Here is a 15,408-nt window from a genome sequence, read left to right as displayed (position 1 = left end):
GTGTCACACTGGTAAGTAACTTGTTTACATTTAGCTTGTGTGACTCATTCTCACTAAGTGTGCATTGAATTAGTGACTATCTTATTATCATACAGCTCACAGATTCTCCCAGTTTTTTGATAAGCATTTAACCTGCCAGTGTTTAACTTACATTAATATACAGCAGTTTGTTAATGATTTGGACTGTTTAGCATTTAGCTTGTGCAACTAATTCAATGTTAAAGTAACCTTTAAGTGAGTGTTTATCTTTTAATGTTAGCATGTGGCATTTAGCCACCCTAGTGTGGTTATCAGAACATTTATACCAGCAATTTGCCCATCTGACTCTAAGCTTGTTTTAGCAAGAAGTATATCCCCAGCTTCTTTTACGGTTTACCTGATTAGCATGCGACCGGTAAACTGCACTAACCAGTAACTGTGTTTTTCTATTATGTTTAGCTTGTTAGCATTTAACTTGCATGACCAATATTTCTTTGTTAGCATATTAGCAGAGCATTTCATCTGTGTGGTTGCCAGCGTTTAGGTTATCATTCAGCCTGTGTGACTGCCAGTTTTTAGCTCCTGTTGGTTTGTAGCCTTTAACTGAATACATGCTCTCTAAGTGCTGTCCAATCGATGACGTTGAATTTATCACTTAGACATGTGCAGCGCCGCAGCCCCCCCTTTGAGCCCCCACAGGTGTCAATGTCGAAAACTAGCATGTTGTTTTTATTCCTTCCTGCTAAAGCTCGTTTGGCTAATTGTCACGTTTCACATTCGCACGTGATGGAGGGCGCCATTACGCCGGCACCCATTAGGGCCCCTGTGGGAGTGTGGGGGCCAGTCAGGGGGCGGCATCAAAGACCAATTTGCCAGGCAGACATCATCAATTGAGCCTGTTAAGTGGACCTTTTTGACGCCTTTTAAAACGAGTGCAGAGCTCAATCCGCTCAGGGCATCAATCTTGCTAGCTTACGCCTTTTAGCGGCTTAGCAAACGTCTCGGTGGACTTTTCAAAGATTTGTGACGGTCAAAACATTTGTCACTTTGAACACAAAAAGATTCGAGGGCAGTTTTCACTTTATGATCCAGCAGCAGAGACTAGCTTAATCGTTGGCCAGCTGCTAAAGGATGACGACGGCGACTCATCATAGCACAACCGCAATGTCAATAAAGCTTCCCCCAGTATGCTAATTGTAGCAAAACGACTAATGTCAATAACTGCTATGTATACAGCATATGTTAATACATTTGACAGCTTCACAGAGAAGTCATCTTATCTTTTTTATCACGAGATAAATTTGATCTCTACTTCCTTCCTTCGTCTTTTTTTCTCTCCCCTCTTTTTGAAAAAGGTTTGGACATCCCTGTCCTAAGCACTGCTAGCCTCATATGCTAAACGCTAACTTCAGGTGCAGCTTTTTTTCTGGACGGTTTCGATTTTGAGGTTGAAGGCTCGAATGCTGCTAATTGGTTGCGTGTTCAGTAAAGGGGCGGGACTTTGTTTGACAGGCGGATGGGGCAGAGGGGGAGATGGAGGGTGTGGGGGGGGGGAGATGGAGGGTGGGTGAGGGGCACATATAGATTTTTCCGTCTGTTGTTTTTTTTTGTATTTATGTGCTGCTGTTAGCCAGTCAATCACATTTAATTGACAGCTCTGCGCTGGGGGGCTGAGCTGGGATGACATGACTTTAATGCCAGGGGGGGCAGCGAACTGAGCGGGACGGGGTGGTGCCCCCCCCCCCCCCCCTTCCGCCGTCAACAGCATTAATTGATGTAACCACGGCCATGATGGATGCTAATCAAAACAACCTTACAGAAAAAGTCGTTAACAAATGCAAAATGGCCACCGGATACCAGCAGGGGGCGGCATCCAAACGTTTTTGGTTTTTTTTGCTGGGCGGCAGCCTTTAGGGATGGGGTCTGTGGGGTGTCGCGTCATGCGGTCGATTGCGGTTGACGGCGAGCATGAGAACACCTTGTTAGTGTGTTTGTACGCCGCTCCCGCAGGACACCACAAAGCTACGCTAAGATACACCCGTTCTCGCCACATCGACCGCTGCAACTCTGAGACGGCGTTAAGCTAGTGGGGAAATATCAGTAGAAGGCCTACGTTTTTTTTTTTTTTTTTTTTTTTAAATATATACATACATTTCTATGTCCACAGTTGAGTTTGGTGATCGCTAATGCATGACATCTAACATCGGCTACACTCACATCGGAATTTAGTCTGTGGCTAAATAAGACATCCTAACATAAGATTAACATTGGTTGACGTAAACCAAGCACTGAAATAAAAATGGATTGAAAATGTTTTCCAAAAACACAGAGCCACAGCAGAATGAAGAAAGAGCCACCTGTGCTAGCTAAATCCTAACATAAGCTTGACATTTGGGGCACCACACAAATTAAACGCTAACAAAAGCTAAACTTTGGAAACCCCATAATAGCATACGCTAATGCTAGCTTTGCTACGAAACCAACACAAAGACATGATCTTAAAATGATTTTAATGGGAAAAACCAATTTATTTGACTTTTGAACATTAAGGGAAAAAAACTGTCTTCCAAGAAATATTGAGATGCTAAAATAACAAGCGTTAACACACTCACCTAGTGGGACAGAAGGGGCACAAGTTGTTCCCGCTGGTCTGGATCCAGTCGCGGATGCAGTCCTTGTGAATGGTGTGAGCGCAAGGAAACAGGTGGCGGCTTTTGGAATCCACGGCCTTCTGGCACATCATGCACAATTTGCGGGACCCGGCGCCTTGGGCTGTCTGTGGCAGCGCCAGGCCCACGTGATCGCCCAATTGCTCTACTGACATGCCTGCCAGGGTCCCGCGGGCGTTTTTCACTTGCTGCAGCAGAGACGTCAGCTCCTCCCTGCTGCATTGTGGGAAACGCGTCCCCAGCTTGTCAAGGACCTCGTCCAAGCGGCTGGAAGAAGTGGCGGCCGACGTTGACGGGTTGGCGGGCGGTGTCGGGGAGTGGCTGAGAGGCGGGGTCGATCTGGCGTGGGACGGTGGGGGGCGCTGCGGGTGGAGTGGGTAGTGGCGCAGGTGAGGCTGAGGGGGCGGTGGCATGCGGTACTGAGGCATTCGCTGGGGTGGTGGCATAGGATTTAGTGATGTTATCATCTGTCTGAACGTCAGCTCAGCCTATAGAGGGGGGGGGGGGACAAATATGTTAATGAAAAGTATCATCAAGATTGATTGCGGTTGGTGAAATGTGCGTGACGGTACTTTTGGTATGTGAGGCAGTGCCGGTACGTTGATGCGTGGGAGAGACTCCAACTCGCGTCCTTCCTGCAACTGTGCCAGGACCTCCTCAAAGCGCGTTTCCAGCTCTGCCTGGTTCCTTCGCACTGCTGCTTCCTTGGTTGCCCAGCTAGCCTTCTCCTGTTGTCGGAGTGACAACACGTACTCGGACACCTGAAACATGTTCAAGCATGTTCATATGTGGTCGCTAACTCGTGCTGTTAAGTATGTAGCATTCGTTCATCGACCTCAATTGCTAACTGTGTTTGCATGTAGCATTTGGCCGATGACTCGTGACTTGCCAGTGTTTCATGAATGCTAGCATGTGACATAGCCAATGACTGACTGACGTTAGCATCTAGCTCATGATGGTTTCCCGCTACGTGCTACCTCTGCAAGCCAGGCCTGTATACGCTCCATGGCGACGTCTCTCTGTGTCTCCACGGCGTTGACCTGGTCTTCCAAGGCGTGGCTCTCAGCGTCTTCGGCTTCCTGCCTTATTCTGTCCATCTCCTCCTTCAGTTCGTCCAGCTCTTCCTGACAGCGTCGCTGCTCCTCATCTAGCTCCTGCGTTTGAGCAGCTAGCTTAGCAGCGCTCTCCTGCAGATCCTTGGACAGCCTGCAGGCAGCAAAGCTTGTTTGTCACCATAGCATACATCTTGTTTATTTAGCAATTTAGCCAGCGTCTTGTCAATATTTAGCCAGTGATTCCCGACATTTAGCTTATGTTAGCATTTAGCACTTATTGTGACTTCCTGTTTTTAGCAGAGGTTACTATTTTGTTAGTGTTCAGGGGTTGGCAGCTCAATCTTAACACGTGCCTGTCCCTGTCGTCCTCTGCACGGCTTTTCTCAGCACAGGCTTCCTGCTTCTTGGACAAGAAGTTCTTGCGCGTGCTTTTGGAGTTGTTGAGCTGCAGCTTCACCCGCAGCGTGTCAAGCCTCTCTAGCAGAACCTGCACCAACAAAGAGTTTAGCTTGTGTTAGCCTTTAACTACTGACTGGAGTGTTGAGCTGAATTTAGTATGTTCTATTTAGCCAGTGACTCCTAGTGTTCACCCCGAGTTAGCACTTACCATGTGTTTAGTAACTGTTAGCATGTAGCACTTTGCCAGTGTCTGGCATATAGCCTTTATTTTCTTTCGCTTTATAACTTATATCCATCCGTTGCATTTAATTGAGACTGTTTATCTATTGTTATCTGGTGACTGCCAGTGTGTCTTAACATGTAGCATTTAGCCACCAACCTGATGCTGCTGGGTGGTCTCAACCTTCTTCTTTTGCAGCTGCGCTGTGTACTTTGGTCGCTCAGCATCCTCACGCTGCCACTGCTTGACCAGGTTGCTGTGCTCCTCTTCGAGCGCGTCACCGCACTCTAACATGGTCGCCAGCTGCTCCTCCCAGTCGTCCGCTACGTTGACGTCGGCGTCAGCCAATGTGATGATGTCCGATGCGACGCCATCTGTCTGTACCGACTTCTCATGCCCAATGAGGTCTGTTGAGAGAGAACGTCTTAGCATTTAGCTTGACACACCCAGACTTTAATTACTGTTAGCATGTAGCATTAATTGACTTTGGTGATTAGTTTGTGTTTGTTACATGGGTTCTTGCAGGTTAGATTCTGGAAGGAACCCCCTTCCCCCTTGTTTGAGCATCAGGTGCACAAACTGAAAGTTTGATTTAAAAAAAAAAAATAGCTAAACGAATATAACAGAAGTCTATTGCTGCCACGTCAGAAAAAAAATCAATATAACATTAAAACGATTAATTTCACCGTTTAATGTGACGTGATTATCATGTTAAAACTTTTAAAGTTGAACACTGATTAAATTTGAATTCCAGTTCAAACTGGCGGGTTTCTGCCGGAATAAAATGAAGTTATACAAAATTACTAACGCCAAAAGTAAACCCACGTGTTTAAAAAGATTTTAAAAGACACAAAAACACGGCCAGGATTCCCGAGTGCTCTGCCAGTGACCTGAACTGGAAGGAGTTGCCTCGTTTTGTTTCGGCAAATGCAGAAGGCTAACTTATGTGGTAACTTACACGTTATAAAGTGAAAGTTCTTACGAGACTACCAAACCTTGAACTTTTTCCCCGCCTCGCGTGGCAGCAACACGCTTTTATTGATGATGACAAATTACGATTGTCAGGTTTTTGTTTTGTTTTGTTAGAAACGGAGTGACATGAAAACGTTACCTTCCGTGGTTTCATTTTCAAACAGCACTAGATCCTTGACGGTTTCCATGTATCTATACTGACAGCGCGAAACCAAAAATCGTCTGCTTTCCTGGACCGGACAGAAGTATTTACTCACGCGACTAGTTAAGACGAGTTGGACTGATCAGTAAATAACATTAGATCGCCTGCTTTTGAGTAACTCCGCTATATATTCCTTTAGCACATTCCTGCTGGCGAAGTTACTTCCGGTCACATGACCACGCTGGGCACACCACCTGATTCCTCTGCCCCGCCCCTCCCGATTGTCAGTCACCCGCCGCGGAGGTTAGCTCCTGGCTGTAGCAGTTAGCCGTCATTGGGCGTGCTACGTTTGTTGCCTCCCCGCAAATCACCCCGCAACCACAAATGCAGTCTATGGCGGACACAGCCAGGGACCCTCCGCTGAACCACAGCGACTTCCAGGAGCTGGAGGACACCGAGGACCTGTTCCTGGAGCTGGCGGGCGGCCCTCGCGAGGTGAGTACTGATGGAAGAGGGCTGGGCTGGACTTTTCAAGCTAGCAGCGGACGGAGGAAGAGAGCCGTTAATCATTACTCTACTGGCTTTGATAGACTACGCTGATGTGTCCATCCTTTATATCAAAAGCAATTTATTTGTTGTAACTCCTTGTATCTTGGAGTTAAATGTAACTACGGAAGCTGCCGAGGGTCCTCTGTTCGTATGCGGATCCTGAGGTGCGCGTGCACGCGTCAGGCACGCAGGTGAGGATGGAGCGTTCACGGACACTGGGGCATAATAAAAACTACACAAGCACAGTTTTTCTACTATATTATCTGTAAACATCTCAAGATTGTCTTGTGTCGACTTGTAATAAACCACAATACACTTATTCGTGGTGACTTAAATGTGATTCGGTTTGTTTGAACCTTGCCAGTGACATATTGAAAGTCAGAACCATATAATGCCCATCCACTGGGTGACAGAAAGCACGCAATTAACCTCTTCTTCCACACTTTGTGACATTATTGTGTGGTCAAAATAGGTTGTGTAACACTGGTTTGGATTGACAGTTCACTCCTTTGTTTAACTTTTTTTGTCTGGTCAGCACTTGAAATTCTTTCCCGCTGATGAGTCTTCCTGTTTAGCAGATTTGTGTTGAGTCAGACCGATGGAAGCTCCTTGTCATTTCTTCCTCTTCATTTAAACAAAATATGCTGCCATTGTGGGGAATATCCCAGACTTTTATACCATTGTTATTTGAATGCGTTGGTACAGTATTCAGACAAGTCTGAATAAAGCATTGCATGCTTTGACCCTCGAGTGTAGTACCTCATTTAACCACAACAGGCTAAGCAGCACTGAGCTCCATTAGAAGACATGCGGTATTATTAGGAGCAAGACGAAGAGGCAGAGAAGGTCCCGAACTAATAATGGTTGTTGTTCCCACTGAGCAGAGGATGTGAAGTACGAGTTATTGGAAAGTTAGCTTGATAGTTAGAATAGGAAGCGCAAGCTTAAGATGTTGCAGGTTGGTGTTTACTCAAGTAACGTTTTGGATAAATTGCATATGTCGCATGGGTTTTAATTTGACAGTCTATACTCGACTAACTAATCCTGTTAAAAAGAAGGCTCCATTTTTCTTGACACATTCTTCTTTTGGGGCCTCTCTATTTCTGCTTTCTTCTTATTTTTGCACCTGCTTTGCCTGTCAAAGTGACAGCAAAAGACGCATTTGAGTGTGACGAGTTACTGCGGCTCCTCACTTTTGTCAATATTGAAAGACGCTAACCGCCGTGTGACGCTTGCATGTGCCCTTAGACACGCTTCAGGTGCTTTGAACGAGCATCGACTCCGATTTGACTTGTTGTCCCTGTGTCACTTGCTGTCTGTCCGTCCGTCCCACCTCAGGAAGTGTACCCGAGCAGTGGGAAGTCCAACGGGCCCAAGCTTGACTTTGACGATGACGCAGACGATCTGTTTGCCGGTAGGTGCTTACTGGATGATGTCATAGAGTGGTGCCGGGACTTTTCTTTTATTTGCTCTATGACCAAGCTTGTAACTCTATTTATTTGGCTGTCAAATCAATATTTACCATATAAATGACTTGAAAGACAATTAATTTGTTCCAGAACCCCCCAAAAGAACTGTCCTTTGTTACATGTTTTTAATTAGTTTGTATTCATTTTGCTTTTGTTTGTTTGATTGCCTTACATTAAATGTATATCAGTGAAAGGTGACTGTCGTGTGAGGTCAGTGAGGGAAAAAAAAAAAAAAAATGCACAGTGTATGAAGAAAAAGTTCTAAAAGATTACCCGCAAATGTATTTTAATGTTAAATCCAACCAAACTATACTTAACAATTGTACAATATTGGAATAAGTAATCAAATCTAAGGCACAATTACTACATTCAAACAGCGCAACCAAATGTTCGGCTTTCAAATATAAACACATCGGCTGCCATTTTGTCTCGTGTGCGCGCTTGGTAGAGGCCACAGAGGAAGTGTCACTGGACAGCCCGGAGAGAGACGTCTTGCTGTCGGACGGCCCGTCGCCCGCCATCACCCCCATCACGCCGCCCACCTCCGTCCTCACACCGCGCTTAGGACACGGCCACAACGACATGTTTACACACTCTTCCTTCGATGAGGTAAACATCCACAAACAGACACATACCTTTGGACACACACTAGTGTTCACATGTACACAAAAATGTGTGTGTTACTGTATCTTCAGCTCGAAGAAGAGTCCAGCGACACGTTGGACATTTCCATCTCTGTGTCGGACCCCGAGAAAGTCGGTGAGTCGGTCCTCGCCATCCTCTACTGAAACGTCCTCACCTCAGTCGGCTCGCAAGACTCGCTCGGTTTTGCTGTTCCCAGGCGACGGCATGAACGCGTACATGGCCTACAAGGTGTCCACCAAGGCATCATCGTCATTGTTTAGGCTTCCCGAGTTCTCGGTCAAGCGTCGCTTCAGCGACTTCCTGGGCCTTCACGGGAAGCTGGCGTCCAAGTACATGCACGTGGGCTACATCGTGCCTCCCGCTCCGGAGAAGAGCATTGTGGGTATGTTGCTATGGCAACACAAACATGTTGACCACAGTCATGTATGATGCATGTCATGTAGGAATGACCAAGGTGAAGGTCGGGAAGGAGGACCAATCGTCAAACGAATTTGTGGAGAAGAGAAGGTTGGCTTTGGAGAGGTATGATGATGTCACATGTCCAATTTGTTGTTGTTGCTGCTGCTGAGTCTTGCGTGTGAACAAAATGAGCTCGTTTTGGCTCACCTGGACTTACCATAGAGTTTTGTCACGTTGTGGTGCAGGTACCTGATGCGCACGGTGCAGCATCCCGTCCTGCTCAAGGATCCCGACCTCGTGCAGTTTCTGGAGAGTTCCGAGGTAAATCGACAAACCAAACAAACAACACACCCCACACCGAGATGCCTTTTGGGACCAGGCTGGTGTGCTTAGGGGCGCGGCCTACCAAATAAATGGCGGTCTGTCAGCGACTTAACAGATGAATTGTGGGACGCTTGAGCGAGCGCGGCGTCCCGTCCGGCCCACTTAATGAAACGCAACCAGGAGGGGGTTATAAATGAAAAGCACCCCGTGGTCCCCAACCCATAGCCCCCCGCTCCCCTCCACCTTACCCCCCTTTCATTTAGCCTCCATCAACGAGGACCCCTGAGACCCTGCCTCCGCTTAAATGGTTTTGAGGGGGGTTGGGGCAGGACCACCAAAGGCGAAAGTAAACTTTTCCGAAATGAAGAAAAATGAGCTCTCTCGCTGACGCTCTGATTTAATCTGGAATGCGGACGACGTTCCAATCGCTTTGAGGGCGGGGTGCAGAATGACGGGAATTAAAGAGGGTGTTGTGTTGGGGTGGGATGGCGACAAAGTGATTGTGTCGAAAGCGAGACAGCGGCGCCTAATTAAATGGGGCGAAACAAACGTCACGAGTCGTTTTGTGTCATCAAAGACCGACACGGCGCCGGCTTTCTCCATCAGGGGGCGCCGTCATGCCGTTGCGTTAGCATGACTAGTATGCGTTTAGCTCGCAAGTCTCAACACACACACACACACGTCCCACAAATCGGTTCATTAACACAAACAAGATAAAAATTGATTTTGAAAGAAACTTTAATGTTACATTTTTTTGTTGCAAAATTCAATTTTATCCAATTAACCGATGGAATCATCACAAGAAAAATTGATTTTTAAAAAATATTTGATAGCTGCCAACCTAGTATGGTGTTGCCTCGGTCCTGTCCACTGTCCTGCCTCTTGTCAAGTTCTGGTTCGACCTTCGACCTCCTTTCACGCCGCATGCCCTGTAAAATAGTTGTCGTGGATTTCAATGGCATCATTGCATCCCCTTCCTGTTCCTCCACTACGATGCCCTTCAACTCCCCTGCACCGAACAGCAAGACACGGAAAAAGGCGTCTTTGATGATTGTCTGTTTTGCGCCTGTACGCGCGCGTCCCAGTTGCCGCGGGCCGTCAACACGCAGGCTCTGAGCGGCGCCGGCCTCCTCAGGATGGTCAACAAGGCGGCTGACGCCGTCAACAAGATGACCATCAAGATGAACGAGTCGGACACTGTGAGTTGCTCCGGGGGAAGCGGGGTGCCGATTGACGGCTTTGTAACCTTGTGACTGCGATGCGCGCGTTTGCGTCAGTGGTTCGAGGAGAAGCAGCAACATTTTGAGAATCTCGACGCACAATTGAGGAAACTTCACGTCAGTGTGGAGTCACTTGTGTGTCACAGGAAAGGTAAACGATGCAAGCGTGCGTTAGAAAATATACCTGCACACGTACAGTACGTGAATATGAATGTGTTTGTAAATGTGTGTGTGCTTGTCGATGACCCCACGAATAATTGTGCGCACGTGCAGAGTTGTCACAGAGCACGGCACAGTTCGCCAAGTCAGCGGCCATGCTGGGCAACAGCGAGGACCACACGGCGCTATCCCGAGCTTTGTCTCAGCTGGCTGAGGTGGAGGAGAAGATAGAGCAGCAGTACCAGCAGCAGGCCACCGCTGACTTCTACTTCCTGGCCGAGCTGCTCGGAGACTACGTGCGCCTCCTCACAGCTGTTAAGGTGCGTCACTCACGCCTTTGCTAAAGCGTAGATTGAAAAAGAAACTTGAGACTTGATTTCTTTATTGCGATACAATGGGGCGGGAATGAGAAGGCGCGCTATATCAGGCGGTTCACCGTACGACGTGTACGATACATGATGACGTGATGTCTGCGTGTGCAGGGCGTGTTTGAGCAGCGCGTGAAGGCCTGGCAGAGGTGGCAGGACACTCAACTGCTCCTGCAGAAGAAACGCGAGGCCGAAGTCAAACTGCAGTTTTCAAACAAATCCGACAAGTTGCAGCAGGCCAAAGACGACATCAAAGAGGTAAGAAGACAACAGGTGACGTCAAAAAGGAAACTAACTCACATAGTACACGTGTCGATATTATATCGTAAAATAAATTAGACACGATATGCAAAGCTCATTACATTGCAACATCCAAGACAAAGAACTAGCAACGTCAAAGAGGCAAGGCGAGCTTATCACTTGCGCCTCCCCTCCCAGAGTCGTCCGCCTGCCACGTCCAGCGCGATGAAACAAACGCACCTTTGCTACTCACTCAAGTGAAAAGTTTTTGTTTTTGCGGCTGAGGAATTTTATCAAACGAAGAAGAAGAAAAAATACTTTTATTAGCCCGTCAGCCTACAAATTCAGCCTGCGAGGCGTCTGTCAGAAAGCACACGCACTGTCGGGGGTCTGCAGTTAGCAGAGGAGCCGGGGGGGGGGGGGGGGGGGGTGATGTTGTTGCTGTCAGAAGTCAATGTTTGGCAGTAGAGTTGCAACAAGCTTTTATTTACTACGCATGGACACACCAGCGACTACACACAACGTGCACACACACGAGAATGCGCACACACGCACACTGATATGATTTTTTTGCCCTTCATTAAAAAAAAAGTCTTGAGTTGTGATGTGCTAACATGGTCACCTTGTTAACGTGTAACAATTGTAATGTTGCTCAGTTTTAGTTAGCATAGTGTCTGCAGCCACAATGCCCCCTGTGGGGCCGTGCATGAAATTGACAGACTTGTTCTTGCTTTAGAAAACAACCAAACAAAACAAGGGCTCAAATTTCAGTTTTCATTTCAAAATCAATTTCATTGAGAGCCAATGAATGAAAACATTCATTATATTATTTTCAGCAGTTTTGGAGGCACTGATAGTGATTTTTACTTTTTGAAATTTGCTTGAATTTTTTCCCCCCCCATCATGCCTCGCTGCTCCAGGAAATCGAAGAGGTAGGACTCTAAGCTCCGCCCTATATGACGTTCTCGTTGTTTTTTAGCATCCTTTTCTCTTATTCATCCTACATTTATTTTAATTTTATGGGGGGTCCCAGCTGTATTATACTTTTAGATCACATTTTAATCTGGTTATTATTCTTATATGATCACATTCCTTCATATTTATTAGAAAACGTTCGTAATTCTTAGTATGTTATCAGTTTTATATTATTTGTAAATTTTGCCTCGGGTAACATGAGTGAAGATTTTTCTTTTTTTGTCACGTGACACATGACAACTGACACATGCATGCGCTTCATCACACCATTTCCCAAGTACCAATAAGTGGTTACATGCCATCCATTGACGCTTTATTTATTTATATATTTGCGTAATTATGTCAAGTTTGGCCCTCTGCTGGAAACAGGTTATTTCTTTTCTGTATTTCCACCGAAATGAGCCAAAATAGCAGTTTGGAGTGGCCTTTTATTGCGGACAGCCAAAGGCACTCCTGTGTCTAATCAGTATTTTCATATAGCAAACCTGTGAGGTGAATGGTCAAGGAGAAACACTCACTAGCATAGATTTCTATTCTATTAAGAAGTTAAATACAACAGAAGTGTTCTTTAGCAGCAATTCTTTCTTACACCATTGGAGGGAGCTGGCGCACCACTACTTGTGTTAAAACACACTCACTTTCCTCAAGGGTTTCTAAATCTTTTTGTGGCTAACGACGCTAACGTCGCTGTGTTGCAGTTGGAGGGCAAAGTCCAGCACTGTGAGCGAGAATTTGAGCAAATTTCCAGAATCATCCGCCGGGAAGTGAGTCGCTTTGAGGTAAGCCTGCAACAAACAATGCGGCTGGCTGTGCCACACCCACTTCTGCATTTGTAAACAACCACGTTGTCGTTTGGGTCATTGCAGAAGGAGCGCGTCAATGACTTCAAGAACATTATCATCAAATATTTGGAAGCCCTCGCGCTCACGCAACAACAGGTAACAAATGTAATACCTGAAATTAAACATATTAGGTTTTCTTTTTTACACTTTGTCTAGAAATATTTTATACCAGTTGAAATACATTGATACATTTTTCATTACCCTTTCATACCCCTAAAAGTATATTCAAACAGGTTTTAGTACACATATGTCTATTAAAACTCGCTCATTGCATTTTTATATCTATAGATAAAATTATATATAGCACTTTTGTCTACAAAATATGTTTTGAAGCACTTCACATTTTTTTTGTACAAAAATGTATTACTTTGAACTATTTACTTTGCGTTTATATGTTTATCTAAAAAAGATGTCGTTTTTAGATAACTGTATTATGATGATAATTATATTCATATTTGCGTGTTTGTGAACAGCTGATAAAGTACTGGGAAGCGTTCTTACCAGAGGCCAAAGCCATCTCATAGACCGCCCACAATGCACCTGGCCTCCTCCTTTCCTAAACGGGGACTGTCGGAACTCTTACTCCTCCTCCTCTTTTTCTTCTTCATCACCTGACCGGGGCACAGCTTCTTTTTCCCCCCACGACACTTGAACGACCTCTACTTTGTTTTTCATGAATCTGTGTCAGCTTTTGGCCTTTCACCAAACCTTCGTGTCTTGTTAAGTGGCAAAAAAATTCCCGTCAAAGGCTCACTCTTGAATTGCTCAAATTATCACACTAATTTTAAAAACGCTTTCAATGTTTACAATCATTTGTTTTTGAAGTTTCACTTACCGGCTAACCTTATGCTAACACTATCAACAACAACAACAACAAAACGCTGAATTATAGATGTAGCTTATACTTTTCTCCGATATTTTTGTCTTTTGGGAGCAGCTAAGCTAATCAACAAAATACTAATTTATTTCCGCCAAAATGTGAAACCAGAAGAATGTTCATAAAAACGTGAAAAAGCCTCGACTGCTTAATTTTTTCACTTTGCTTAACCACTCAAATGGTATGCTAACGAGCCGCTAGCTAGTGTGAAGAGCATTTCAATATCTTAAATTGTTGTCCATCCTATTTTTGTGCTGATTTTTCTTTGTAATGTGATTTGATTTGAAAATACGTTTTTCAAATTTTCCTGTCAACTTGCAAGCTGGTAAGCTGAGCATTAACAATCTCAATGTACGAACAAATTCAAGTGCGAGTCACTTGTGATGTGCTAGGTCCATTTCTGCTACAGCCACATCAAGTGCTAGGTCCATTTCTGCTACAGCCACATCAATTTCACAGTATCAATGTAAAGTTGACTACTGGCTAATCTCTTTGATTAAGCTTCACATGTTAATCAAGAATTATTTTCTTTTCAGAGCAGCTAAGCGTACCATGCTAGTTAATTGTCACCACTCACCAAAATATGAAGTGAGGAAAGTGGCCATTAGTTGCCAAAACATCACTACTGTAGAATGTTTCGTTACTTTTTCAATGTAAACCGCTTAAATGCAATGCTAGCTAGCAACTAGCGAGAAGGGTCACTCTTAAATAGATTTGTACCACTTGTTTTAATTTATTATTTTTTTCCCCTTAATTGGACTTGATTTCAGCATTTGCCTTTATTTTTGCCAACTTTTTCATATTTTGCAACTTTACTGTTAAGACATTTGGATGTGATGAAAATAAAGAAATTATCCTCATCACTTGACTTGAACTCATTTGAACGGTAAAACTCTTTTTGGTACTTCACATTTTGACTTTGCTTTACATTCGAGAGCACATTACAGCTTGCATGCTAACTGCTAAAGTGACCAAACTGATGGTATTGCGTTGTTTAAAGTAACTGAGGACATTGTGTCTACTTTCTTTTAATTGCTTTCCCATTTCGTTCAGAGATTTTCACGTAGCTGATGTTCTTTTTCGTAAGCGGCTTCATGACCTCACATTTTTTGTTTTCCCCAAACAAAATATGTGACGTTAACAGGTACATTAAAAGCCGTAGCTGTATTCAACATCCTAGCGAATGTCAATTTTTTGTTTCTTTCATTGTTGTTACCTCAACATGGCAGTGTTATTAAGTTAAAAGCATCTTATAGAAAATATATGCGATGACTTCCTTGGTTGCGTTAAAAAACGTAAACAGAACAACTTGTGTTTTGTTTCCTCTGGGGATTTTCATGTAACATGCTAACTTTGTTGCCTGACATGCTAACATTTTCGGAGCGAAATAAAAAAATAAAATAAAATAACAGACGATGATGAAACTATGATCCTGTAGCTATCACGCCAGCTACAGGTTAGCGCCCACAGACTGACACTAATGTCCTGATGCCAATGTCTGCGTTCAAACCTCTGCCCGGCGGGGTGACGTATTATCTTGGCCTGCGTTTGCCACATTTTCATGTTCTCACTTTGTGTTGCGTAAGCCGGCGCCGGTAGATAATGGCCATGATGATGATTAGGAGGAAGATGATGATGATGTCGGTGTTATGTCCTTGTTCATTTTGTTATCACTTTGTTATCATATTAGCTGATGCAGCACAAACCCCCATACAGGACCCCCCCCCCCCCCCCCCCCCCTGAAATGATCAAGAGCCCCCAGCAGCTGATAAGAAACAACACAGAAAACTTTAATTATTTCTGCTCTGTCACTGAGGGACCCCCTTAACCACCTCGAGTGCACCCACCCCCCTTCACACACACACACTGTAGTCTCCCACCCCCCCCACCTCATCTGCCCCTCCC

General features: G+C 45.0%; 2 protein-coding genes across 3 annotated transcripts; one reads left to right on the top strand and one right to left on the bottom strand.

Moving 5' to 3' along the window:
• Positions 1-2,472: 2,472 nt before the first annotated feature.
• On the bottom strand, positions 2,473-5,671 carry rnf214 (ring finger protein 214). The gene is made up of 6 exons (XM_037259079.1): positions 5,434-5,671; positions 4,482-4,729; positions 4,057-4,190; positions 3,626-3,854; positions 3,221-3,409; positions 2,473-3,136 (listed from the first exon to the last, which is right to left on the bottom strand). The coding sequence occupies exons 1-6, from the start codon at positions 5,480-5,482 to the stop codon at positions 2,588-2,590; spliced, it is 1,398 nt and encodes a 465-aa protein (XP_037114974.1). The 5' UTR covers positions 5,483-5,671; the 3' UTR covers positions 2,473-2,587.
• A 32-nt stretch (positions 5,672-5,703) lies between these two features.
• On the top strand, positions 5,704-14,366 carry snx2 (sorting nexin 2). Of its 2 annotated transcripts, XM_037259057.1 has the most exons (16): positions 5,704-5,931; positions 7,324-7,399; positions 7,903-8,063; positions 8,150-8,213; positions 8,296-8,481; positions 8,543-8,621; positions 8,744-8,819; positions 9,908-10,021; positions 10,100-10,193; positions 10,316-10,521; positions 10,684-10,827; positions 11,730-11,741; positions 12,483-12,563; positions 12,651-12,722; positions 13,100-13,895; positions 13,929-14,366. In XM_037259057.1, exons 1-15 carry the CDS (start codon positions 5,821-5,823, stop codon positions 13,148-13,150), a joined length of 1,527 nt encoding a protein of 508 aa, XP_037114952.1. In that variant the 5' UTR covers positions 5,704-5,820; the 3' UTR covers positions 13,151-13,895; positions 13,929-14,366. The 2 variants fall into 2 exon arrangements, with proteins under 2 accessions (XP_037114952.1, XP_037114954.1); XM_037259059.1 differs by lacking the exon at positions 11,730-11,741.
• The last annotated feature ends 1,042 nt before the right edge of the window (positions 14,367-15,408 follow it).

Source organism: Syngnathus acus, chromosome 9 (assembly GCF_901709675.1).
Source record: "Syngnathus acus chromosome 9, fSynAcu1.2, whole genome shotgun sequence".
In the NCBI taxonomy this organism is placed as follows: Eukaryota; Metazoa; Chordata; class Actinopteri; order Syngnathiformes; family Syngnathidae; genus Syngnathus; species Syngnathus acus.
This window is presented reverse-complemented; position numbering and strand designations above follow the sequence as displayed.